The sequence below is a fragment of the Sus scrofa genome, chromosome 5 (assembly GCF_000003025.6).
Source record: "Sus scrofa isolate TJ Tabasco breed Duroc chromosome 5, Sscrofa11.1, whole genome shotgun sequence".
NCBI classification, from domain to species: Eukaryota; Metazoa; Chordata; class Mammalia; order Artiodactyla; family Suidae; genus Sus; species Sus scrofa.
Genome location: NC_010447.5, coordinates 18,698,606 through 18,723,864, shown reverse-complemented (window position 1 = coordinate 18,723,864; position 25,259 = coordinate 18,698,606). Strand labels below are relative to the sequence as shown.

At 55.5% G+C, this 25,259-nt stretch overlaps 3 protein-coding genes across 27 annotated transcripts in view; 1 reads left to right on the top strand and 2 right to left on the bottom strand.

Moving 5' to 3' along the window:
- Window positions 22–5,277, bottom strand: TARBP2 (TARBP2, RISC loading complex RNA binding subunit). Of its 4 annotated transcripts, none has more exons than XM_003126194.6 (9): window positions 4,926–5,277; window positions 4,210–4,379; window positions 3,300–3,402; window positions 2,608–2,703; window positions 1,976–2,048; window positions 1,645–1,762; window positions 1,240–1,367; window positions 627–828; window positions 22–472 (listed from the first exon to the last, which is right to left on the bottom strand). In XM_003126194.6, the coding sequence occupies exons 1-9, from the start codon at window positions 4,976–4,978 to the stop codon at window positions 315–317; spliced, it is 1,101 nt and encodes a 366-aa protein (XP_003126242.1). In that variant the 5' UTR covers window positions 4,979–5,277; the 3' UTR covers window positions 22–314. The 4 variants fall into 4 exon arrangements, with proteins under 4 accessions (XP_003126242.1, XP_003355458.1, XP_020947375.1 ...); XM_003355410.4 differs by lacking the exon at window positions 4,926–5,277 and adding an exon at window positions 4,677–4,832; XM_021091716.1 differs by lacking the exons at window positions 4,210–4,379; window positions 4,926–5,277 and adding an exon at window positions 4,677–4,919.
- On the top strand, window positions 6,656–24,742 carry MAP3K12 (mitogen-activated protein kinase kinase kinase 12). 3 transcript variants are annotated; one of them, XM_005652570.2, is made up of 15 exons: window positions 6,671–7,042; window positions 17,521–17,692; window positions 17,792–18,000; window positions 18,323–18,506; window positions 18,692–18,883; window positions 19,171–19,329; window positions 19,474–19,632; window positions 20,391–20,499; window positions 20,701–20,810; window positions 20,938–21,054; window positions 21,176–21,313; window positions 21,508–22,132; window positions 22,314–22,384; window positions 22,468–22,738; window positions 23,127–24,742. In XM_005652570.2, exons 2-15 carry the CDS (start codon window positions 17,556–17,558, stop codon window positions 23,223–23,225), a joined length of 2,580 nt encoding a protein of 859 aa, XP_005652627.1. In that variant the 5' UTR covers window positions 6,671–7,042; window positions 17,521–17,555; the 3' UTR covers window positions 23,226–24,742. The 3 variants fall into 3 exon arrangements, with proteins under 3 accessions (XP_003126240.1, XP_005652627.1, XP_013842307.1); XM_003126192.6 differs by having other exon boundaries at window positions 6,656–7,042; window positions 17,521–18,000; XM_013986853.2 differs by lacking the exon at window positions 6,671–7,042 and adding an exon at window positions 13,655–14,238 and having other exon boundaries at window positions 17,521–18,000.
- Window positions 20,120–25,259, bottom strand: part of PCBP2 (poly(rC) binding protein 2) — a 33,622-nt gene continuing 28,482 nt past the window's right edge. For 14 of the 20 annotated variants that reach the window (XM_005652535.3, XM_005652544.3, XM_013983899.2 and 11 more), the window contains 1 exon segment: window positions 24,552–25,006. In XM_005652535.3, coding sequence (XP_005652592.1) covers window positions 24,970–25,006 — 37 coding nt within the window. In that variant the 3' untranslated portion in view covers window positions 24,552–24,969. 20 annotated transcript variants of the gene reach the window in all.

Sequence of the window (25,259 nt, the reverse complement as noted above, 5' to 3'; positions counted from 1 at the left end):
CCACTCAGGGAAACAGCAAGGTTTAAGAATCCAAAAAGCAGCACATTTATTTGGGGCTCTTTCTTACTGAAGAGCCCCCTGCCCCGATTTCATTCCTCTTTGTCATCACCAGTAACGTGAGGACAGAACCTGGGCCAGCCGAGGCCCCATGGTCCCAGGCTCCTGGCCCTGTGCCCTCCTCAGCCTGCAGGCAGGCAGTCTGTGTCAGAGGTAGAGATGGCACCTCCGGGGGTACCAGAGCCGGGCAGATGCGTGGGCCAGGGGCAGGAAGAGCAGGGAGCAAACGATGTATGTCCATGAGTCCAGCTGGGGCTTCACTTGCTGCCCGCCATGATCTTGAGGTACTGCAGGGCGCGGCGTGCAGCCTCACCACGGGCTGCCTCCCTGGTGGTTGCAGAGCCGTGACACACGGTGGCTGGCTGTGTGGACAGCTCCACCAGGCACTGGCAGAGGCCACTCAGGCTCAACTCCTCTGGAGACCAGGAGAGAAGAGGGGGGCAGTGTTGGCAGGAAGGCAGCACCGGGAAGTGCGCGTCCCTGTCGTCGTCATCCCCTCCCAAACCCCTATTCCCATCCGTACTTGCCCTGGTCCAGTCCCACCATCCCGGCCCCCCAACCAGCCATACCAATGTCCAGGTAGCTGACATGGAAGGCCTGCTCCTCAGACAGCTCGCTGAGGACGCTGCAGCAGGCAGGGCCCAGGGCGCCCAAGGAGCCCAGGGAGCAGCTGCGGAGGGACAGGATCTTCTCTCCCACCGAATTGCGCAGAGAATCCCAGGTGCAGCCTGGGCCCCGGTTCCGAAGTCCATCTAGACGGGAGCCCACACCCTAACAAGATGGGGGCGGTGAGACCCAGGCACTTAATAGACATTCAAGGTCCAAGGAGAGAAAAGCCCAAAGAATGCTTCCTCCCTTTTGCCTGCAGCACCCCCCCACACCCCTCTCAATCCCTGCGTGGCCCCCTCTAACTACTAGACTGCGGACCGCATAGCCAGGCAGCCTTCCTCATTCCAGTAACAGAAGCCCACGAGACCCCTGCCTGGGCCAGCTCCCCCAGGGCACTCACCAGGCGGGCCTGCAGCGCAGGCTGAGAGGGGGCCTAAGGAGCCCTGGGTCTCGTAAGAAAATGGGCAGAAGCAGGCCTGGGACCCAGACGGGCTCACTTCCGAGTCACAGACGTGAGGCCCCAGGGGCCTGCCCTGGCCTGGAGGATGGACTGAGGGCCCCCACGCCACTCACAAGGGAGAAGTGATCGTCATCAGGCTCCGCCTCGTTCCCATCCCGGGCATCCAGAGGCACCGTGTGCACTCGAAGCAGCATTTTGGCCGCTGCATTACGCTTTGCCAGCTTTTTGGAAGTGCCGCTGCCTGCATCGGGGAGAGGGTTGCTGGATTATGATTCCCCATAGACTCAGTGCTCTCCACCCAGCTCAAACGTGGGCTGAGGGTCCCCTAAGGGATGTCACTTGAAAAGGGAGCTCAAGACCTGCCATGCACCCAAGAACCCGGCGGGCCAGAAGAGGAGGGCAAGGAAGGAGCCAAACTGGGGGTTTCCGCCAGAAGGCAGAGGGAGGCCGGGAGCTGCCGGTGGCCGGGCTGGAGTGCTGGGGGTAGTAGCTACAGGAACTCCCCTCCGCCCAGTTACCAATCTCAATGAAACGCTCCACTCGGCAGGTCATGGTAAACTCTTTGCGGTGGGCTGGCCCAGACTCCTGGGTCACCGTGTACTCTGGCAACCGCCAGCCTTTCTGTACCACCAGCTCCTTGGGAGGGGAAACAAAGGTGTGCAAGACAGTGAGACGAGAGTCCGCACATCCTCTCGCCTCCCACCCTGCAGACCTCAGATTCCAGGTCAGAGGAGGAACAAAGGGGGCTGCAAAGAGCCCTCAGGACCAGGTAACCGCCCCACATCAGCTTCCCCCATGGCCCCTGGTTCGAGGGAAGACGGGCATGCAGGGGAAATGAGGGGGGCACACCTGCAGAGCGCCAACAGGGTTGCACTCAGACTGCTGAGGGGACACGGGGGGCTGCACCTCCATGGGGGGGCTCCTGAAGGAAAAAGGGCCCAGGGCCAAAGCTGAGGGGCTGGTTCCCCCTGAGGCTGCCCAAGAGTCCGCAGCCCTGCTCTGGTTTCCCCCACTGGCTTCTCCCTACTCCCTGCCAGGCAGGCAGCTGTCTCTCCCGTCAAGCCCACTTCCTTCCCCTTCCACCCAAACAAGGTCTCCTCCAGGCCCGAGGCCCGTATGAATTTTCTGGAACCCTCGGTTGTCACCTCAGGAGAGGGGTTGTATATCCAGTCCCCGGAAGCACCTGATGCGACTCAAACACAGGACCATCAGGTAGCCCACTCAGAAGAAGACGGAGCCTGCAAGACCCTTGCAGGAGGTCGAATATCATCCACTTGGCTACTTGAAAATTATAAATTACCTCCTGTCCCGATTGCTTACCGGCTGGTGCAAATTCTTCAAACTCTGGTCCCCAACTATTCCATCCTCTGTTTACTCTCAGACTTCCTCGTGCCTGACCAGCCTGAGTCCAAGGGCTGGGGGGCCAGGAGCCAGGACCCCTTCCCTCCTCCCCTCCCGGGCAGTCAGGAGACACAAGATACCTGGTTGCAACAGCAGATGGAATGGGAGTAGCAGCGGCTGTAGTAGTAAAAACCGGCACGTCTTCAGGCAGCGAAGAGTCTAGGGGAGAAAAAGAACTTCCCGAGGGGAAGGGGGCCTTTGATTCACACCCATGTGGGGTGATGGGGGATAGAGGGTGGGGGACCCAGGTCCTCCTGTCTTGCCCATCCCCTAAGAAAATCCCTTCCCACTCGAGCCGAAACCTCAGGGAGGCTCAACCACCAGTTCTTCCTCCTGAGATCTTTTGCTGCCAAACACTAGATCAAAAAGACTGAGAAAAGTGGAAGGAGGGGCTCTTCCTACCCAAGCACCATGGAGCAACAAACTCCAACCTGAGTGTGGAAGAGGGAATGCCATCTCCCTGGAGAGAAGGAAGTATGCTGGGGAGCCACTCCCGCCAGCCTCAGCCTCCACCCCTCTCCCTCCCTAGGCCCCAACATGGGTCCCAAAGCACGGCCACAGCACTCACTGGGGCTGGCCATTCCCCCCAAGAATCCTTCACAGGAGCAGGAGCCCTAGAAGCATCCTGCTCGGGTCCAGAGGAAGCTCTCAGGAAGAGGCCAAGTCAAGGTGGCTCAGTGTCACCAGGCCAAGCCTGCTGGGCGGAGGGACTGGTGCAGGGGCCTGGGTTCCTGGCAGAGCCTCTAGGATGCCTCTGCTGTTCCTCCCTCACCTGCTGTCCTCCAGGGCCGGCTCCAGCATGCTCCCCCCTTTGAGGTGTTTGAGGGCCACCTCAGCTGCCTTGTGCTTGGCTGCCTTCTTGCTGGGGCCCTGACCTGAGAGAGGGGGTGTGGGCAATACTGGAGGTCACTGGAAGGACGGAAGAGAAACCAGCATCCCACAGCCTCTCTCCTCACAGCCAAAGGGAGTCCACCGAGCCCCCTCTCACCAACCTCCCTTTGCCCAAGACTGGAAGCATTACACTACCTGCTGGAGGGAAGGGCCCTTATCTTTCTATGAGCTCCCCAAATCAAGCCATGCCAGGCTGAACTGCTCCTGAGGTCAGACACCTCGTCTGGAGGGCCTTTCTCTGCCTTACTTTCCTCTGGGAAGCCCTTTCTTTTCTCTCAATAAATAGAGACGGTTGGAAAAATAGAAAGTGTAGGCTCTACAGTCAAAGCCTGGCTCTGCCACCTACCAGGCACCTGACCTTGCGCCAGCTATTGAATCTGAGCCTGGATTTCCTTCAACATGAGGCTACTACCACCTACATCACTAGATTCGACTGAGATTTGAGATTAAGTAGGAATTTGGTTAAATACCTGGAACAGAGTCCAGAATAGCGGGCACTCACTCCCCAAATACTTCAATGAGATTTCGGTTTATCTCTTCTCATTTTTTTCCTCTAGGATGGTGACAATCTGCCAGAGCACCTGTGGCAGTCCTGCTTGTTCCTCTAATTCTCCCAAATCCTACCCACCTCACAGACCTGTGCTCCCACTCCAGTGACTCCCCCCCCCCTCCTGAAATCTCTCCTTCCCTCACTGGTCTTGGAGAAAAGGGCTTTAAAAAGACTCCAAGCAATAAAGCCAATGGGGCCCTGTGAATGCACACCCCAGCCAGGCTGCCCAAGCCTTCCTCACCAGTGCAGCTGGTGTCGCCAACGGTGACCCGGAAGGTGAAATTAGGCTGGTGGGCTTGGCCCTCGGCTTTGAGAAGGTCGTACACGGGCGTCTTCCCTATTCTGGTCCCATACTCCTGCAGAAGGCTGATCGGGGTCTTGCCCGGGTTGGCTGCCAGCATTTGCTCTATACTGGGGGGAGGGGCACAGACCCTCATCACACCTCCCCTCTCTGCACCCACCTGGCCAAGCACTGCCATATCAGACCCAGGCTCGCTATGGGGGACATAGGGTCCAGAGGACCTCAAGAAGCCATTGGCTGGGTTCAATGTGGAATAGAGGTGCAGGCTGGTAAAGCAGGGTCCACTGCCCCAGGGCAAGCGCAAAGCACTGTTCCTGTCTCAGTTAAGGTGGGGGAATCCTGTACCCCAGTGCAGGTTGAAAGTGCATGTCCCCTGACACAGTGCAGGCCAGGAACCCAGTACCCACCAAATGCACTGAATGTCGGGGGCATAAAGCCCATTGCCCCAGTGCAGTCTGGGAACCAGGCCAATCCCAAACTAGCTAAAGCCGGAGGCAGTGGCCACTGCCGGGGTGCATGCCGGGAACCACGGTCCACTACCCCAGTGCTTGCCGGGAACAACCCGCAGACCAGGTGCATGCTGGGGCCCGCGCCGCTACTCCCTCCGCACCACGCCACGTTCCGCGCCCTACGGGCTTTGGTACCAGGCGGCTCACCTGGGCAGCCCGCAGCCCGTGGTAGTGCCGGAGCCCTGCTCCTCTTCACTCATTCCCTCCTCCGTCCCCGCGGGCGCCACCGTGACTGTAGCCTCCACGCGCCCCAACACACCGCCGACGAGCTAGGGCCGGGGCCAAGCCCCGAGTCGCGGCCGGTCGGGCCCACCGCGGGGCATGCTGGGATATGCAGTCCCCCTCCCACCCGACTCTATGAGTCTTCATCAGGAGGACAGCTATCCGCCCCACAACTCTCCGCGTGGTCCGCCCAGGCTGGCAGCACCGCCTTCTGGGAGGAGCGGACCCCTCCACTATTGCTTCCCAAGCCGAGGATGTGTTTTTGGTTTGGGGGTTGGTTCGTTTGCTTGTTTTTATTATCGCCCCGCCTCCTTCCCTCCGCGTAGCCTCTCCCCAGGGCTGGGGCTCTGGGCGTGCGTACTAGCCGATTGGCAGCGGCTGGGGGACGGCGCCGTAAGGGCGAACTCGAGCTAGAAGGCCTCCGGATCCCAAGAAAACTACAGAACCCAGGAGCTCGCGCGCGTCATCTTTGTCGCAACTAGAGGGGCAGGGTCAAATATTCACGAAAAGCTTTGCAGCACAATTGGTTATTCCCGAATGGACCTACTTGCTCTAGGTGGATTGCAATTGGTTATTTCACCTAGAGAGGCGGGGACAAGAGAAGGCTCAGCCCCTTTGACTCCGCCTCTTTCTTGAGAAAAGGTTGTGATTGGCCCAGGGGTGATGCTGCTGTCGGTTCCTGGCTGTTTGCGGTCTGGGAGGGTGGGTCCTGCCTGCACGCGGGAGGGGACTATTCTCTGCCCCTCAGAGCGCCAGGCCAGTCAGTTTTAAGTCCAAGTTCATCTCTGTCTCAGTTTCCACTCAGCCTCTGACCTAAACCCTGGCTCTCGGGCCTTCGTCTCACAGAAACGACTACTTTTTCCTAGGTTGTCCTTCACTTCCCTTACCCTTAATTTTGCCCTGCAGCCGGTCGGTTTCCGCTTCTTTTCTAAAGCCTCTTTAGAATGGCTCTAGTGAACTTTTCTGTAGCTGGTTCCCCTACACCAGGAGACCCCCCTATGGAGCCTGAGAATCAGGCTATAATGGGACGACAGGATTAGAAGGACTAAGGCACATGGTGATCTCATTCCCTCTGCCTTGCGTCTTGTGTCTCTCAGCTAAAGAGAGAGCAAGAGAGGATTCTGGCCTGTTAAGACTAATTGACTAATGTGTGTGCAGAGCAGAAGGCGGATGTTGAGGTCCCGAGCTTCATTCCCTCCTCGCCGAAGTCTCACAGCCACTGGCCTGAAAGATTGTAGGGAGAATCTTGTGACCTTGGAGAAAGAGATCACGAAAAAATGTCTGAATCTAATGAGTGTTCTGAGAATGGGTCAGGGAAAAGCAAGTCCCCGCACCGACGGACTTGCTCGGTGCGGGGATGATGGTCCAGAGAAATCTTGGAGTAATAATGAGGGGTTATCCAGGAACACTAGCAGGGAACGGGGATTGAGCTGAATGGATCCCAGGTGGGTGAAACTGGAGTGGTGACAGGGGAAAGAAGGCTGTCAAGATCAACATGACGGGGGGAGCGATGCTAGAGCGCTGGGGTAGTCCCATCTGAGGGGCTCTTGTCTCAGGGTATAGCAGGGAGCTTAGAAGATCGCTCATAGGGGGCGCCTACGGAATCGGTTAAAGGCCGGAGGTGGGACCGCCCCAGGTCACCGCCAGCAGGAAGGTGCGGGGCCCAGACCGGCCAGAGACGAGCCTGGAGCGCGCCGGATGGCAGCAGCGGGCTCCTTTAAGAGGCCGGCGGCTCCAGCGCAGCATCCCCCGCTCAGGGCGTGTCCGTCCCGGGGGGCCGGGGGCGGGGGCCTTGGAAGGAGCAGGAGTTCAAGCCGAGTGAGGACAGGGCTTGGGGTCGGGGGGTGGGGGAAGAAAGCTGAAGCTGACATCCCGCGCTCCCGGACACCGCACGAGCATCGCCTGTGACAGCGCCCCTGGTCCGGTTGAGGGCAGCGGGGGGAGGAGGGAAGGAGGAGGAAAAGGAGGAGGAGGCGGGAGCAGCATCCGGAGCCGAGCTGCAGCAGCGCCGCCTTTTGTGCTGCGGCCGCGGAGCCCCCGAGGTGAGAGCCGGGCCGAGTTGTGGAGGGTTGGGGGTAGGGATAGGTCCGAGACCCGGGACCTGGGTGCCGAGGGAGGGTCGGGATGCAGATGTGGCGGGGTGTGGGGAGGGTGGCGCAGGGATGCTGAGACTGTGAGGATGGAGGAACTGGGGACCTGGACCCGACGCCTGTGGGGATGGGAAGGAGGGGAACCAAGCAGAGGGATGCCGCGGCCCAGCTTGGAGGCTAAGGGCCTCCAGAGCTGAAAAGGAGTGTATGGGTGGGGGTGGGGGGATGATTGGGGAACAGACTTAAAGGACAGGGGGAAAGAGAGCGTCCTCCTCTCCTCCCACTCAACCTCAAGAAGGGGGGGGGAGAGAAGGAGGAAGAGTTTGGGCCCCTCAGGAAAGGGAAGGATGGACAAGGCCTCATGTGCCCCCCATCCAACTCCCTGCCCCCCACACTTAGCAGGCTGCACCTGAGGATTATAGGCAGTGAGCACCTGTTCCTGGATGCCCAGGTGATGGTCATCCTCCCCTCCCCCATTCTTATGTGGTTTTTCTGCCTCCCCTAACCCATGTCCCTGGACCAGCCCTTTCACGAGCCTCCTCCCTTTTCCCTACACTCTGATCAAACTCCTTGGTTTAAAAATAAGCAAGAATCCTTTGCACAGAGTTAAAACTCCTGGGAACCATGGCCTTGGCTGAGGGGAGGGAAAAGAAAGGGCCAGAGGCTCTACAGACAGTGGAAGGAAATAATGGGGAGTCCCTTAGAATTGAGGGAAGAGTCCCATCTTTGAGCTCCATTACCTGCTCCCTTCTGGAAGGAGCAGGGGTCAGGGGTCCTCAGCCAGGTGGAGGCGCACCCAGGGTCTCTCTCCCACCAGGGTTCTCTCCCATTACACCCTGTGGGTCTCTCTAAATACCATTTTCCTTCCAACTCAGAGGATGGATTCCATGGCTCTGGGAGCTCTCATTTTTTCAGCCAGAGGGTCACCCCAAGGGAAGGGGAGTCGGGGGCAGTCAGGAAGGGCCTGAGTGCACCCTGGCTCTTCCTGTCCACATGCTGAAGTTCCTCTCAGCTTTAGGGCCTGCTCTCCCCTATCTAATACTTAAGGATGGGAAAAAACTTCTGCCTGCTCCAGGCTGCCACCCATCCATTCACCGCGGGGACCCAGGTGATGCTGGGAAAACCAACACCAGCACAAGTGAAAATGCGTAACATCCACCCCTAATTCAACCCAGTTATGGGCAGGGGAGGCAAGAAGTTTAAGCAGGAAGTGGCTCAGGACTTCCTGGGTGTCCTTACAGCTGAGGATGGCAGAAACCCTCTAAAAACCTTTTGCTGTTTCCCAGTCCTTCCCCTAGAGGTGATGATGTGCTAGCCTGGCTTTGCCAGGAAGAGGACCCTAAATTCTAGTACCCACCGCTCTGGACTTGCCCAGTGGCTTGTTACGTGTAGTCCCACCTCACCCTGCTGGGCTGGGAGAAAGAAGGAACTAGGGAATCAACCCTGCCAGGAGTCCTTATTGGGGCAGAAGGAAGATACTGTGGAGATGACACCAGCAGGGGACATGGGAGCTTCACCAGGCGGTGGCCACAGACACGGGTCTTTCTGCTTCCTTTGCTCCCAGAAGAACTATGGGCATCTGCGTGTTGGGGGAAGGCGATGAGAAGGCAGGGGTGCTATTCTCGAGAGGACTAAGGCTCCTCTAGGATAAAGAGCTCTTTTCTTGGTTCCTTCTTCACTCTCCTTTTTAATCCCGTGTGTTTGTCCAACTCCCTTTCCACCTGTACCATCCCAGCTGCCTCTTGCTTGGTGTAAGCCAAGGAGGCTGCCTCGCTTTGTGGAGAGGAAAGAAGGGAGGGACACAGGTTTATAAAAACCTACTACCGGTTGTTAGGCGCTTTCCACTTGCTAATGTTTATAGGGAGCTCCCTCCTTGTGTGCCAGGTACCAGGCCAGGAACTTATTTGGGGATTATCTCAGTACTGCTTATAACAATACTAAGAGGCAGTGTGATCATCATCTGTATTTTAGGCATGAGGAAATGGAAACTTAAAAGAAGTAATCTGGGGAGTTCCTGTCGTGGCTCAGTGGTTAACGAATCCGACTAGGAACCATGAGGTTGCGGGTTCAATCCCTGGCCTTGCTCAGTGGGTTTAGGATCCAGCGTTGCTGTGAGCTGTGGTGTAGGTTGCAGATGCAGCTCGGATCCCCGAGTTGCTGTGGCTGTGGTGTAGGCCAGTGGCTACAGTTCTGATTAGACCCCTAGCCAGGGAACCTCCATGTGCCACAAGAGCAGCCCGAGAAATGGCAGAAAGATAAAAAAAAAAAAAAGAGAGAGAGAGAAGTAATCGGGGAGTTCCTGTCATGGCTCAGTGGTTAACGAACCCCACTAGGATCCATAAGGATGTGGGTTCGATCCCTGGCCTCGCTCATTGGGTAAGGAGCCGGCGTTGCCGTGAGCTGTGGTGTAGGTCACAGTCTCGGCTTGGATCCTGTGTGGCTGTGGCTATGGCACAGGCTGGCGGCTACAGCTCTGATTCAACCCCAGCCCGAGACCTTCCATATGCCGCCCTAAAAATAATAATAATAATAATCTGTTCAAAAGCAAAAAAATCAGTGTGTGCCAAGAGTTTAATTTTTGAACCCAGGTCTGTCTGACCCAGAGCCTTCATTCTTACCTACACTCCAATTCACACATGGCCACTGTGTGATTTTGTTACTACTGTCTCCACTAGGAGAGGAAGCAACTGAGGTCTGTTAAGAAGCCTCATACTCCAGGTTGCCCAGCTGGTCAGGAGCAGAGACAGGACCTCAACCAAACTTCTCTACTTCTCAGGCCACCCACTCTACCTCTGTAGCTCACTGTCCAAGGCTAGCTGATAGGAATGGATAGGCACTCTGTAATTTTCTTTCCGATTTAAAATAGAGTTAAAAAAATGTTGTTTTTGTTTTTTTAGGGCCTCACTTGTAGCATATGGAGGTTCCCAGACTAGGGTGGAATCAGAACTGTAACCACTGGCGTACATACAGCCATAGCAACACTGGATCCTTAACCCACTAAGCAAGGCCAGGGATCGAACCTGCGTCCTCATGGATGCTAGTCAGATTCATTTCTGCTGAGCCACGATGGGAACTCCCAAATTTTAAATTTCTTTAAAATACCCACAGGAATTCCCATTGTGGCTCAGCGGTAATGAACCCAAACAGTAACCATGAGGACTCAGGATTGATCCCTGGCCTCACTCAGTGGGTTAAGGATCCGGTGTTGCCGTGAGCTGTGGTGTAGGTCGCAGACACGGCTCAGATCCGGCATTGCTGTGGTTGCAGCGTAGGCCCCGCAGCTGCAGCTCTGATGAGACCCCTAGCCTGGGAACCTCCATATGCTGTGGGTGTGGCCCTAGAAAGACCAAAAAAAAAAAAAAAAAAAGACCAAAAAAACCACCCAAAACATAAAATACCCACAATTCCACCTACTGAGAAACTGTTACACATCAGTACCTATCCTTCCAGATCTTTTAAAATGCACATCCAGCTCAGGAACAATTGGTTAAAACACACTGAACTTCTTTCAGGTCCTCCTGAGGTCCTGAATAGTGGGGGACCCCGGTGACCCATCATACCTTGCTCCTCCCCTCCCCCTCTGGACTGAGGGGTAATCCTGGATGACGATGCCAGGGGGTGAGGATGAGGTACAGAGAATCAGCCCAGAGGTGGATCTAAGGATGTGCAGAGAAAAGGGGGGGGGGGCGTCTAACCCACCACTGCCATTGTGACCTGGTTCCCCTGAGACCTGAAAAATCAAGATTTGTCCTGGAGATACAGAAGGTGGGAGACCACGTCTCCATCCTGGTCAGAGATGACCTCTCTAGAATCCACAGAGAAAGACCTGGTGTCCAGCCAAGCAGAAAGACAAAGCCAGGGGCCCGGCACTGTGCTTGTGGCCGTCCCTACAGCATCTTACTTAACCCTCACCACCCCACAAAGTGAGGCTGGGAGTCTCGGAGGGATTGCGTTCCTTCATGGCAAAGCTGGAGTTCTAGCTCCTGATGTCTTCAAATCCAAACCTGGTTCTTTTTTCCTAAATAGTACTGCCCGCCCCACCAGAGGAAGAAGCAGTGGCAGCTAGGGGGTCTCGGGGGCTGGACCTCTGTGAGGCGGGGGCCTGGGGTTAGTGGTGAGCTCCAGTTTTCCCCAGGGCTCTCAGGGGAAGGCACTTCCCCCTCGTGAGGGCACAAAAGACAAACTGTAGTTCTTTCCATCTGGGAATAATCCCGGGGTGAGGAGCGTGGATCCTGTAAAAGTTAAACAAAATCATTGGCGTTCCCGTCGTGGCGAAATGGTTAACGAATCCGACTAGGAACCATGAGGGTGCGGATTTGATCCCTGGCCTCGCTCAGTGGGTTCAGGATCCAGTGTTGCCATGAGCTGTGGTGTAGGTCACAGACGCGGCTCAGATCTGGCATGGCTGTGGCTGTGGCGTAGGCCGGTGGCTACAGCTCTGATTAGACCCCTAGCCTGGGAACCTCCATATGCTGTGGGAGCGGCCCTAGAAAAGGCAAACAGACCAGAAAAAAAAAAAAAAAAAAAAAGCTAAACAAAAACAAGCTGCAGTCAAGTGGCTGGGAGCCTAGGCCAGGAGGGGTCAGAGTCCTTTATTCCTTCAGGATCTCAAAAGCCTGCGAGGTGGATGTGCCGAGTCTTGGGTCTGCTTTCCCGTGAGGATATCCCCTCCACTCCAAATCAAGGGAGTGGAATCTTTCTTTCCTGAGGGCAAAGTAAGGTCCAGGTCAGGGGCAAGCGCTCGGTTTAAGAGCCCAAGACTTAGACAGATGGCCTCTCAGTAGAGCCCCCCAGACAGCCAGACGGGAAGCTTGGCATTGAGATTCTGCTGCTAGAACAGGAGGCAGAGAGAGAGGTGCCTAGCCACAGGCCTCCAGCATCTCACGCAGGAGAACCTGGGAGGAAGAATGAAAGGGGGAGGGGATTTTTCTCCCTGCCCCCACTCCACCCCTCCAGCCTCCAGAAGGGGACCACTAGCAAAGAGAGGATCTGTTGGCTGAACCTGAATTGGGACCTTGCAGGGTGTCCAAAGAGCCTCTTCCTCTGAAAGATGCCTAGTTGAGGGACCACTCTGTCCCCTCACCCAATCTGGACCAGAGTTCTGCTCAGTGAGCATTTGGTAAATATGGTTGACAGAATGACTGACAGGACTATCCACCCCCTCCTGCCACATCCCTGCCCTTCCCCCATGTTCTGCATAATTGATGGCCAGGGAGACAGCTCCCCTCCCCCTGGGTGACCGAATGTCTGGGCCAGGGGCTCCTAGCCGTGCTATCCCCCCAAAGCCCTGGCGCCAAGGCCCAGCTGGGGGGCAGTGGGACACAGCTGGCGGGTCAGAGATAAAGGACACAGAGAGAGGGTGTGTGTTGAGAGAGAGGAATCTCTATAGTTTTTCTATAATTCCCTGGAGCCTCAGTTCCCTCCAACATCCCCCCCACCCCAAACACACACACACTCACTCTCTCTCTCCCCCTCAGGTCAGTCTGGAAGAACTGACACAGAGAGGGTGTGTGTTGAGAGAGAGGAATCTCCAGTTTACTCTTAACTCCCTGGAGCCTCAGTCCCCTCCAACATCCCCCCCTCCAAACACACACACACACTCCTTCAGGTCAATCTGGAAGAACTGTCATTAGCCTCAACACAGGAGGTGGGTCGAGCCTGGCTAGGTTCCCTCTCTTTCTCTTCGTCCCATCTCTTCAGCTGCTTCCACTGCCCCAAAAACAAACACGTGAAATGGCTTCTTTCCCTCTCCCTAGCTGCTGGCCCTCGATACCGGAGGGACCTCTAGGGAGGCCTGGGGACCTGGAGGGAAGCTCAAAAGTGTCTCTGAGCGTGTCACCCTCTCTATGCCTAAGCCTCCTAGTCTCCACATACCCGATGAAGGCTGAAATTTTTCTTTAAGAGACCAGGTGTTGCGCCTACTCAGAGCTCAGCTTCTAAATAGAAAAGGAATTGGGGAGGGCGCAGGTCTGTTTTTCAATCTCCTCTTTCTCAAATCACTTTCTCAGTCCAGAGTTCTCACATTTGACTCTTCTTGCGCTTTGCGCTGTTTCCTCTGTTTCTCCCTCAACCACGGCCTCCTCCTCTGGCCCTGCCTGCCTTGTGTCCGGTCTCCCTGTCTCCCCATTTCCTGCTTTCTCTGTGGCACCGCACCCCCAATGCCAACCCAAGTTCCCTCCCTCCACCACAAATAGCTCTCCCTCGACTCGGCGCGCCGGCCGAGGATCTGCCTGCAAGCAGGGACCCGGGCGGGCCCGGGGAGGAAGGGACACAGAGGCGCTGGGGTCGAGGGTCCCCGACTGCGAGTCCACAGCTAGCACGTGGGCCTGCCTGGGTCAGGGGCGGGGCCCGGGCGCAGCCCCACCCCCGCCGTCGCCTCTCACGTGACCCCTGGCTAATCTTATCCCGGTGACTTCACGCGCTGCCTCGGGCCCAGTCGTCATGGTTACGCCGCAGCGCCCAGCGCTTCCCCCAACCCGCTGCGTCCCCTCCCCTTCCCCGCCCGGACCCCCTCCTCCTGCCGCCCGGCCCCCGCCCCCACCTCCGCGCCACGTGACGGCCGGGAAGGAGGTCGGGAAGGAGGAGGGGGCGATGGGGCCGTAACCCCTTCCTCTCCGCTCGGAGTGGCCAAGAGCCCAGGCCTTCGTTCTCAGTGGTCCCGAAAGGAGTCCCGGCTTGGGGGCGTACAGCCGACGTTCTCTAGCGAATTGTCACTTTGACCTGTCGTTTGCCTTGCTGCGTGCGTCTCACCTCTTGAAGCCGCCAATATCTGGCGGGATATGTTGGGGAGTCAGAGGCTGGGATTTCAGCTTTCTGAGCCTCAGTTTTCTCCAGAATATAAGGGGGCCAGTGATAATACCTCCTTCCCGGGGTGGTTCTGAGGAGCGAGGGAACTAATGCAATAAGTAGTGAACGTCAGGTCTTTAGGACCGTCCTCTGGGGCATGCAGGGCAGTGATTGCACCTTACTGGACTCCTTCCTCTGCGCTGGGTGCTGTTGTTATCCCTGGGATCCCGTTCCTCATCGTCACTCGCAAGGGGTCTAGGCTCTCAGAGGAGCCGGATGCCCGCGGGACAGCACTATGCCTCCAGGGTAATGGGAGCCATGATGGAGGAAGCACAGGGGGCTGTACCACCTCGGAAGGGATGGTAAGTCAGCCGCAGGGTCGGGGAGGAAGACTAAAGATGGGACTTGAGAAGTGTCTTCCAGGCTTAGCAGGACTGGCCACGGAGCTTGAGTCTCTAGCTAAGTCACCTTGGTCAGACTTCTTTAGACTTGCCACCTCTGTCATGGGAGAAAGAGATTTTAGGATTAAATGAGCTAATGCACCTATAATAGAGGCTAACATGCACGGTAAGCCTTCCATGCGAGTTAGCCATTCTCCTTAGGTGCCCTGGCCCAAACGCCTGATGTAGCTTGGTGGCAGGCTTAGTTCAATATGGCCTGGGTAACAAAAGCATTGGGAGGAGTTCCCATAGTGCCTCAGTGGTAATGAACTTGACTAGTATCCATGAGGATTTGGGTTTGATCCCTGGCCTTGCTTGGTGAGTTAAGGATCTATCATTGCTGTGAACTGTGGTGTGGGTTGCAGACATGTCTCAGACGCCACATTGTTGTGTAGGCTGGCAGCTGCAGGTCCGATTCAGTCCCTAGTCTGGGAACCTTGATATGCCGTGAGTGCGGACCTAAAAAGCAGAAAAACCCCAAAGAACAAAGAGCAGCGGGAGATGAGGCTGGAAGCGACCAGAGCATGGAAGTGAGGCTGCAGGAACAAGGGCAGTGAGGGCAACTAGAGGGTTTGAAGAAGTGGAGGTGCTGGCCAATGTGTGCTTTAGAAAGATCTTTCTGGAGTTTCTGTCGTTGCGCAGTGGAAACTAATCTGACCAGGTTTTGGGTTCCATCCCTGGTCTCGCTATGGGTTAAGGAATCGGTGTTGCCATGAGCTGTGGTGTAGGTTGAAGACCTGGCTCAGATCTGGCGTTGCTGTGGCTCTGGCGCAGGCCAGCAGCTACAGCTCCGATTCCACCCCTAGCCTGGAAACCGCCGTATGCAGCGGTGCGGCCCTAAAGATAAAAGACAAAAAAAAAAAAAGAAAGATCTTTCTAAAGGCTAGGTGGAGACTGGGTTGAGCTGGGGGGCTTGGAAGAACTTGGTAGTTGTCCTGGGCCAGGTGACTTAGCTAATGAGGCCTGAATTAAGGCAGCACCATGGAACTAGAGAAGAGGGCCTGGAAGGGCGTTGGGTCAGAGCTTTCCGATTGTGGCAGGCATAATAAGAATCACTTGAGGTGCTTGTTAAACGCTCAGATGCCAGGCCAACCCCACAGCTGCTGAGAAAGCCTTTGAGAAGCCTGGAAGTGAAGTGTTACAGGAGCTGAGCCCATTAGAGGTGCACATGACTCATCGCCCCGAGCCCTGTTTATTGTATTCCTAGCACCCCTCTCCACTTGGGCTTCAGAGGGTCTGGCGCAGGGGGTTAAGGAAGGACCCCACCATGCTGAAGAGTTAGAGGGTACTGCTGTCCACAGTAATCCTTATATCTCAGGATCTGGTACCTGACTAGGTGTGGAGGGAAATGGGTGACACTATGTCAGGCCCTGGACAAGATCAGTATTGGCTGAAGAATGTACTTTGTGCCTGATAGCTGGTTTATCCCTTTGTACAGTTGGAAAAACTGAGACTCAAATACAGCTTGCCTGAGATCACCCAGCCAGTAAGTGACAGAGGCAGGGCTAGGACTGAGGGGTTTTTTTTGGTTTGTTTGGGGTGTTTTTTTGTTTGTATTTTTTGTTTTGGCCTAGCCCACAGCATGTGGAAGCTTCTGGGCCAGGGCCAGGGATAGAATCCAAGCCACAGCTGCCGCAACACCAGATCCTTTAACCTACAGCACCAAGCCAGGGACTGAACCCGCTCCTCTACAGCTACTGGAGCCGCTTGCTGCAGTTAGATTCTTTTTTTTTGCTTTTTAGGGCTGCACTGGTGGCATAGGGAGGTTCCCAGGCTAGGGGTATAATCCAGAACCACAGCAAAGTGGGATCCGATCCATGTCTGTGACCTACACCACAGCTCACAGCAACGCTGGATCCTTAATCCATTGATTGAGGCCAGAGATCGAACCCACAACCTCAAGGTTCCTAGTCAGATTCATTTCTGCTGCACGACGGGAACTCCTGCAGTTGGATTCTTTTTTTTTTTTGTCTTTTTTTTGCATTTTCTGGGGCTGTGCCCGTGGCATATGGAGGTTCCCAGGCTAGGGGTCTAATCAGAGCTGTAGCCACCAGCCTACACCAGAGCCACAGCAACACGGGATCCAGGCTGCGTCTGCAACCTACACTGCAGCTCTCGGCAACACTGGATTCTTAACCCACTGAGCATGGTCAGGGATCAAACCCGCCCCCTCATGGTTCCTAGTCGGATTCATTAACCACTGTATCATGATGGGACGGGAATGCCTGCAGTTGGATTCTTAACTCACTGCACCAGAGCAGGAACTCCAGGATTCAGATTTTTAAATGGTTGCCTTTTAGAAAGCACCCAGCTATGAACTGGGACAAATCCCCATTGTTCGGAAAGCTGGATCTTGGTTTGGGCAGTGGAGGAGACAAGGAGACAGGACCTTCTCTAACTGACCCCTGGGGAGCAGCTGGGCAGATGGGAGGGCTGGGGGAGATGCAGCAGTGGGCTCACAGCTTGTCCTGACACAGTGTCTGATCCTGCTTGGACGGTTCTGCCTCTGTCCCTCATCTGTGCTGGGCAGATAATGCAATGGATTGGTTACAGTTGTCAGTTACGCTGTTGAGTCCCAGGTGTGTACCCGAGAACACCACCCGAGAGGGAGCCCCAGATGTGAGCCCTGCGAGTGCTTGAGGAGAAGTGTCATGTGTTGGGTACGTGAGTGTGAGGCCCAGGCCCAGGAATGTCTGGGCCTCACACGCATGAGACTGATCGAGGGGCCCTGAGGCCTACCCGTGTCACCTGTGTGCGCCTCACTCTGGGGGAGGCCCAGGTGTGCCTGAGGTTGAGGCTCAGAGAAAAAGGCGTGTTGTCTCCGAGAGACCCTTATATGACACGTGTGTGCCTGTGAGCCTCAAGTGAAACTCGTCTTTACCTCGCTTGAATTTGAGATGTACTTGGGCAGGGCCGTCAGCCGCATCTACCCGAGAGTGGTACGTAGGTGTGTTACTTGTATACCCGGGTAAGGAAGACTTGTGTTACTAACAGATGCTTCAGAGGGAGGCCGTGTGTCAGGTTTCCCACGATGGGTCCCAGGTGAAACTTGGCGCGGGTGGGTACCAGAGGGTGAAGCTGACGTGTTATTTCCAACAGGGCTCTTGCGAGTCCAGCTCCCCAACCTGTGCCTCTGCCTCTAGGGTGCGCATCCCGAGCTGGGGCGCCTGTGGCTTGGACGCCCCTCTCTCCTTCTTCCCACAGGGCTCACCGCTCCCCACCGCACCAGGCCCGAGGCTATGGCCTGCCTCCATGAGACCCGCACACCCTCTCCTTCCTTTGGGGGTTTCGTGTCCACGTTAAGCGAGGCGTCCATGCGCAAGCTGGACCCAGACACTTCCGACTGCACCCCCGAGAAGGACCTGACGCCTACCCAGTGTGTACTTCGAGATGTCGTGCCGCTCGGGGGGCAGGGCGGGGGCGGGCCCAGCCCCTCCCCAGGTGGAGAGCCGCCCCCTGAGCCTTTTGCCAACAGTGTCCTGCAGCTCCACGAGCAGGATGCAGGGGGCCCAGGGGGAGCCGCTGGGTCCCCTGAGAGTCGGGCATCCAGAGTTCGAGCAGATGAGGTGCGGCTACAGTGCCAGAGCGGCAGTGGCTTCCTGGAAGGCCTCTTCGGCTGCCTGCGCCCGGTCTGGACCATGATTGGCAAAGCTTACTCCACGGAGCACAAGCAGCAGCAGGAAGGTAGGCCGAGCCCTCGAGGGGGTCCTTCCCACCGCCGTCTCCTTGAGATCTGTTTGCACCGTCCCACCCAAGTCACCGGATGACCCTTTCTCTCCCCAGAGCCCGGCCCCTTGATTCATCCATCGGCAGCTTCTTTTTAGGTCACCCATTCATTTCCTTCCCTGTCCCCTCAGACCTAGTCTTCTCGGCCCACTTTAGCTACTTGTCGGCCTCACCCTCCGTGAGTCATTTTGGCCAACTCCGTGCTCCCCCCTGTGCCTGATCATTACAAGGCCCCTAGCGGGGCTCTCTGAGCCTGTGCCACTGTGCCTCCTGTCCACAGACCTTTGGGAGGTCCCCTTTGAGGAAATCCTGGACCTGCAGTGGGTGGGCTCAGGGGCCCAGGGCGCTGTCTTCCTGGGGCGCTTTCATGGGGAGGAAGTGGCTGTGAAGAAGGTACGGGACCTGAAGGAGACCGACATCAAGCACCTGCGAAAGCTGAAGCACCCCAACATCATCACCTTCAAGTAAGATCTGGGGCGGGGCCAGGGGCACTGTGCTGAGGGCAGGGACTGCCTCGGGCAGCAGGGGTCTGCCGCACCCTTCCTACAAGGAGTGCCAAAATGGCGTGAGGGGGAACAGGGGTGCCAGGTGTGAGTCAGGTGGGCACTGGGCTGGCTGGGGCCTTCATACCACTGTGTTCGGCCCCCAGGGGTGTGTGCACCCAGGCTCCCTGCTACTGCATCCTTATGGAGTTCTGCGCCCAGGGCCAGCTGTATGAGGTGCTGCGGGCTGGCCGCCCTGTCACTCCCTCCTTACTGGTTGACTGGTCCATGGGCATCGCTGGCGGCATGAACTATCTGCACCTACACAAGATTATCCACAGAGATCTCAAGTCCCCCAAGTGAGTAAGCAAGAGGCAGGGCGAAGCTGCTGTGCATAGTCTCCTGTGAGTGTCCCCACCCAGGTCAGTGTCATCATCTCCCTGCTTTCAGCCCCTAAAAGTCCTAGTCCATGTGGCCATCTCAGCACCCCCCCCAAATGACAGTCCTGTTTTGGGAGGGCCGTGGTAAGAACCACCCCCCACACACCTGGGTGTCCCAAATAATTTAAAACAGAAAGGTAGCGTTGCTGCACCCAGAGGAGGTGCGTGGAGGGGCCCAGCGCCCAGCTGACTGCACTCTTTACCAGCATGCTAATCACGTACGACGATGTGGTGAAGATCTCCGATTTTGGCACTTCCAAGGAGCTGAGTGACAAGAGCACCAAGATGTCCTTTGCAGGGACAGTAGCCTGGATGGCCCCTGAAGTGATCCGCAACGAGCCTGTGTCTGAGAAGGTTGACATCTGGTGAGAGCCAGGATGAGGACTGAGGACAGCAGGTGGCCGGGGTGGGGGTGGGGTCCTTCCAGGGCCTGAGTACAAGTGAGAAGTGAGATGATCCAGGGCCCCTGGAGGAAGCCCCTCCCAAGTGACACGCCGTCTCATCCCTAGGTCCTTCGGTGTGGTGCTGTGGGAGCTGCTGACGGGTGAGATCCCCTACAAAGACGTAGACTCCTCTGCCATCATCTGGGGCGTGGGAAGCAACAGTCTCCATCTGCCTGTGCCCTCTAGCTGCCCAGACGGCTTCAAAATCCTGCTCCGCCAGTGCTGGTAAGGATGGCCTGGCCACGCCAGGAAGCATTGCTGGTGGTTAGCCAGTACCTAGGACCAGGCAGCCAGGCCCACAATCTTGAACAGGGAAAAGGGGACAGAGGTCTCAGAAATGGCTCTCCAAGACTCCAGGATTCAGAATGTGGATCAAAGGGACTAAGAGAAAAAAACTGAGAGAAGCTGGACCGACCAGGGGGTGCACAAATGGTGCGTGACCTTGGGCAAGCAGTGTCCCCTGTGAACCTTATCCGTAACATAGGGACATCCCTGTTGAGGATTCTGGGTCCGGCTGCCTGGTCCTAGGGACAATACTGTGTGATACAGAGGGCGGCTACGCAGTGCCTGTGAAGGACCAGCGCAGCTGCTGAGCACGGTTGGTTATGCCTCCAGCAGACGGCCTTAGAGCGCCGGAGGCAAAGGCCCTGGACCCTTATTTGGAACCTAGACCAGGAAGGAAGGTGGGAGATTTCTGATCTTTGGTTCGGCGTTTCCCAAAGTGTCTTTCTTTTAATGGAGTTACTCAGAAAAAGGTTTTGGCAAATCAGATGGAAAAATAGGATTAAGTCGGTTTCCTTACTGTAGGACTTTGACATGGTAAGGACAGCTGGTGACAGTTCCTAGATAGTAGACCAGGGAATTCTTTTGTCACAGAATACATTCTAGGATTGGATTCTCCAGGACCCATTTTGGCAAAGGGTGTTTTGAGTTCCTTTCTGGTCCTCCCTGAACTTCCTTTCCCCCAATTCCATTCCCTCCAGGAACAGCAAACCACGAAATCGTCCATCATTCCGACAGATCCTGCTGCATCTGGACATCGCCTCAGCAGATGTGCTCTCCACACCCCAGGAGACTTACTTTAAGTCCCAGGTGTGCTGTGGGGAGGAAAAGGAATACCTCAGCTCCATCTCTTTGCAAAGATAACGATGCCCTTTGAGGGGAGGCTGGGAAGGAGTGCGGATTTTCACTCCAGAGCCCCAGTTTGCAGCAGTGCAGGCACTTGCAGAGGCTTCCTACAGGTCTGCTGGGTGGAGGCATGTCCCTCACCCCTCATCGTCTCTCCACCCCCAGGCAGAGTGGCGCGAAGAGGTAAAGCTGCATTTTGAAAAAATTAAGTCAGAAGGCACCTGTCTGCACCGTCTAGAGGAAGAGCTGGTGATGCGGAGGAGGGAGGAGCTCAGGTGTGTGCCTGTGTTTGGGGAGGTGATTTCACCAACAACAGGGCCCGTGGACCAGTTCTCAGAGACTAGGATAATTACGGCAGCAGGTAAAGCCAACTCACCCTGGGGACCCTTTTGCCCATTTCAGACACGCTTTGGACATCAGGGAACACTATGAGCGGAAATTGGAAAGAGCCAACAACCTGTACATGGAACTTAATGCTCTTATGTTGCAGCTGGAGCTGAAGGAACGAGAGCTGCTCAGGTAACCAAACACACCCTCGAGCACCAGATCCCCAGCCTTCCCGGAGCTGTGCCTGACCCAGAAATCCCACTGCGCCCTGGACCCCTTCCCAGTCACACCAACTAAGATGTCTCATTTTTAGGAGGGAGCAAGCTTTGGAGCGGAGGTGCCCGGGTCTGCTGAAGTCACACCCTTCCCGAGGCCTCCTGCATGGGAACACAATGGAGAAGCTCATCAAGAAGAGGAATGTCCCGCAGAAGCTGTCGCCCCACAGCAAAAGGTAGGACCAGAGTTAACAAGCACACGGTGGTTCGAGAATGGTAAGGGGGATGCTAGAGAGGCAGGAGTAGGGCTCGAGGATGCCAGGAAGACTGCTGTTGGATGGGAGAGGTGCCTAGTACTGCCCATGGTTAGGGAGCACTTCCATGTGATGACTTTGCTAATCTCCAACTTCCACTTTCCCTCTCCCACCAGGCCAGATATTCTCAAGACAGAGTCTTTGCTACCCAAACTAGATGCAGCCCTGAGTGGGGTGGGGCTTCCTGGGTGTGCTAAGGGCCCCCCCTCACCAGGACGGAGTCGCCGTGGCAAGACCCGTCACCGCAAGGCCAGCGCCAAGGGCAGCTGTGGGGACCTGCCTGGGCTTCGTGCAGCTGTGCCACCCCATGAACCTGGGGGACCAGGAAGCCCAGGGGGGCTAGGAGGGGGACTCTCAGCCTGGGAAGCCTGCCCTCCAGCCCTCCGTGGGCTCCACCATGACCTCCTGCTGCGAAAGATGTCTTCATCATCCCCTGATCTGCTGACAGCAGCACTGGGAGCCAGGGGCCGGGGGGCAACCGGGGGAGCTGGGGATCCTGGCTCCCCGCCTCCAGCCCGGGGCGACACCCCCCCAAGTGAGGGCTCGGCACCTGGCTCCACCAGCCCGGATTCACCAGGGGGAGCCAAAGGGGAGCCACCTCCACCAGTAGGACCTGGTGACGGTGTGGGGCTGCTGGGAACAGGAAGGGAAGGGACGGCGGGACGGGGAGGAAGCCGGGCTGGGTCCCAGCACTTGACGCCAGCTGCACTGCTGTACAGGGCTGCTGTCACCCGAAGTCAGGTAAAGTATGGGATGGTTCCTGAGCAATCCTTTCCTCCTCCTCCCTGGGGTGCAAGTCCCTAATTTACTCCCCATGTGAGGTTCCCGAACTTTAGGTCATTCCCTACTTAACCATGTTCCCTTATCCTGGGTCCCTGATGACCTTTCACCCTTCTGACCAGTCCACTCATCTCTCCTGCAGAAGCGTGGCATCTCATCAGAGGAAGAGGAAGGGGAAGTGGACAGTGAGGTAGAACTGGCCTCAAGCCAGAGGTGAGTGATGGAACCAGGAGGTGATGGCTCTCTAGGCAGCTGGGTGCAGTTAAGCTGTTAACTTGGGGCTCTCTACCATACAGGTGGCCTCAGGGCCTGAATATGCGCCCGTCACTATCTACCTTCAGCTCAGAGAATCCTTCAGACGGGGAGGAAGGCACAGCTAGTGAGCCTTCCCCCAGTGGCACACCCGAAGTCGGCAGTACCAACACTGACGAGCGGCCAGACGAGCGGTCTGACGACATGTGTTCCCAGGGCTCAGAAATCCCACTGGACCCACCTGCTTCAGAGGTGGTCACTGGCCCTGAACCCAGCTCTCTGGCCATCCCACACCACGCCCTACTCAGAGGGGAGGTGAGTCACAGACACCACCAGGTCGTGGACAGGGAGGAGACACCCGGCATTTGAAAGCTACTGGGGAGCTAGATGCGGAGGCCAGGAAGATGGGTACCATTAGCCTCCAAGGCCCTCTCTATCTGTGATGCTGTTTCCGCCCACACGAAAGGGCAAATGTTCACGATACATGAGAGGCCTGAGGTCTACAGAGCACCTATAAACTGCAGCCAGGGAGGAATCCTTAAACTAGGAGTCTCGTGCCTTGAATGGCCTGAGCAACTGAAACCAGGAGAACATAGTCACCACGCTCCGCTTACTACAAAGGCCTCAGTGAAGGACCCGCAAGGAACCTAGTTGCCAACAAGCACAGAGCCGCCCCTCACTGCACTTCTGCTCTTCTTCACAGGGCCCTCCCAACTCTGAGGACTCAGACTGTGACAGCACTGAACTGGACACCACCAACAGCGGTGACGCCTTGCGGCCCCCAGCCTCCCTCCCTCCATGAAAGCTACTCTTAGCCTTGTACATAGAGAAATATTTATATAAATAATATATATGCGCCACATAATCAACAAAGACAGGGCTGTCCCAGCCTTAAGTAGGGCTCAAGGGAGACTGACCCCTGACCAAGTCACCTGATAAACTCTAGGGACACTGGCAGCTGTGGAAATGACAGACAAGTACTGCCCTAGAGCTATGGGTAAGGGCAAACTGGCCCCTTCCTGCTTCACCCTGATCCATTCAGCAAGTGGTGAGGCAACAGAAAGGCCAGACTCGCCTGCGTTCCTCTCTAGTCTTTCTGCCCAAACCTGGAGAAGCAGGAAAGGGAGCCATTTAGACTGCACTTTTTTTGTTTTCCGTTTACTGTTTACATTTTGCACTTGGGAGGAGGGAGGCTAAGGCTGGGTCCTCCCCTCTGAGGTTTCTCAGGTGGCAATATAATTTTTGTCCCTCCATTTCTCTGCCTAAGCCCTGGCTTAGGAGCTAGGGGGAGGCCAGGAGATTGTGAAAGCATGTGATGGCTCAGGCTGAAGAACTGGGGTGTTGTTTTAAGTCCCTTGCTTTTATCTTGGTGCCTGATTGGGGTGGGGACTGTCATATTGTAACCCCTGTGAAAAAACCCTGAAATATAACCACTCCATGCAGGCCCAGCTGTTGAGGGTTTTCTTGGTGAATGAATGGGGTGGCTCACATGGTTAAGTAGGAGCCTTGAGCTCCAGACAATATTTGAGGACTCCAGCTGAGTGACTTCCTCTTTTTATGCTTTTCTCACAAACTAAAAATCACCTAGAGCTCCAACCTTCTAATACCAGCACAAATGGGAGCAGGCTCACCTTTATAAAGGATTTTAGATCTATTCCTATAGATCATTCCTATTATCACACCCATTCCTATTATGGACACAAAACTATAAATCAACAGTTATTAAACACGAGAGACTGAAGTTTTAAGTCTGGACAAGGGAACAGACATTCCCAGCAATCTGAATCCCAGGAGGACACACACATCCAGCTGCTTCCATGTGTAGGCACAGGCGTCCTTCCCACCCACTCACAGAAGTGCTTGCTTACTCTTTGAAGACACATCCTAAGAAAGGTAACCCCCAATCTTTTGGACCAAGGGAACACACAGCCAGCCTGCTATAGTTGTGAGGTCTCTCTGCAACGCAGACCCAAGGGAATATTGGATCAAGGGCTCCAGAAAAAGATGGAAGTGGTAAAAGAGAAGAAAACATCTTCACTGGAATAAAGGCTTATATTCAAAACCCAAGCAGGGTCCTTGTCCTCTGAAGGATAAAAGGTGCAAAAATAACAGCAAGACACACCAGGAATAAAACCCACATGAATCACTGTGGCATCCAGTTTCTATTCACAAAGAAAAAAGCTCCAGTCCATCTTTTAATTTTTTTGAAAAATTCCTGACATTACAGAACTAAACTGAAATGTATTAATATTCCACTCTTACATTTCCATGACAAACAAAAAAAAAATTTCATGAGCCAAAAAAAAAAAAAAAAAAAAACGGGAGAAGCTTATAAAACTAAATATGGATCTCAGCATTAACAGCTGAACAGAGAAAGGAATTAAAACGCTTTAATTAAAAAATCACGAGTGGATGATAAAGTGTGTAGAAACTGAAAATTTACAAACTATTTAAAACCTGGAATCGCTGACTGTTCAGAAACTACACAGATGGATCATGGGTGGTGGTGAACAGCAGAAAGGGATTATGGATGAATCTGCATTGTTCTAGCTGCTCCCCATGCCACCCGTCTCCGAGGAAAGCCTGTAACACACACAAAAGAAACTCAAAGTTAGTTTTCCAAGTGCCCAGCAGAACCTCACACCTCCAAAACTTTCAGTGTGGTTGACACAATGTAAAGGAGCACACCTATCAGGGACAGTATCAAGGGAAACATTTTAAGATTTCTTGGATCAACCAGTACCATGGTTCATGACTCTGCAAGCCAAGCTTCCAGAGGAAAATTACTTTAGAAACTGAGGACCTTGGTTATTAACTGTGGATACCCCTCAAACTA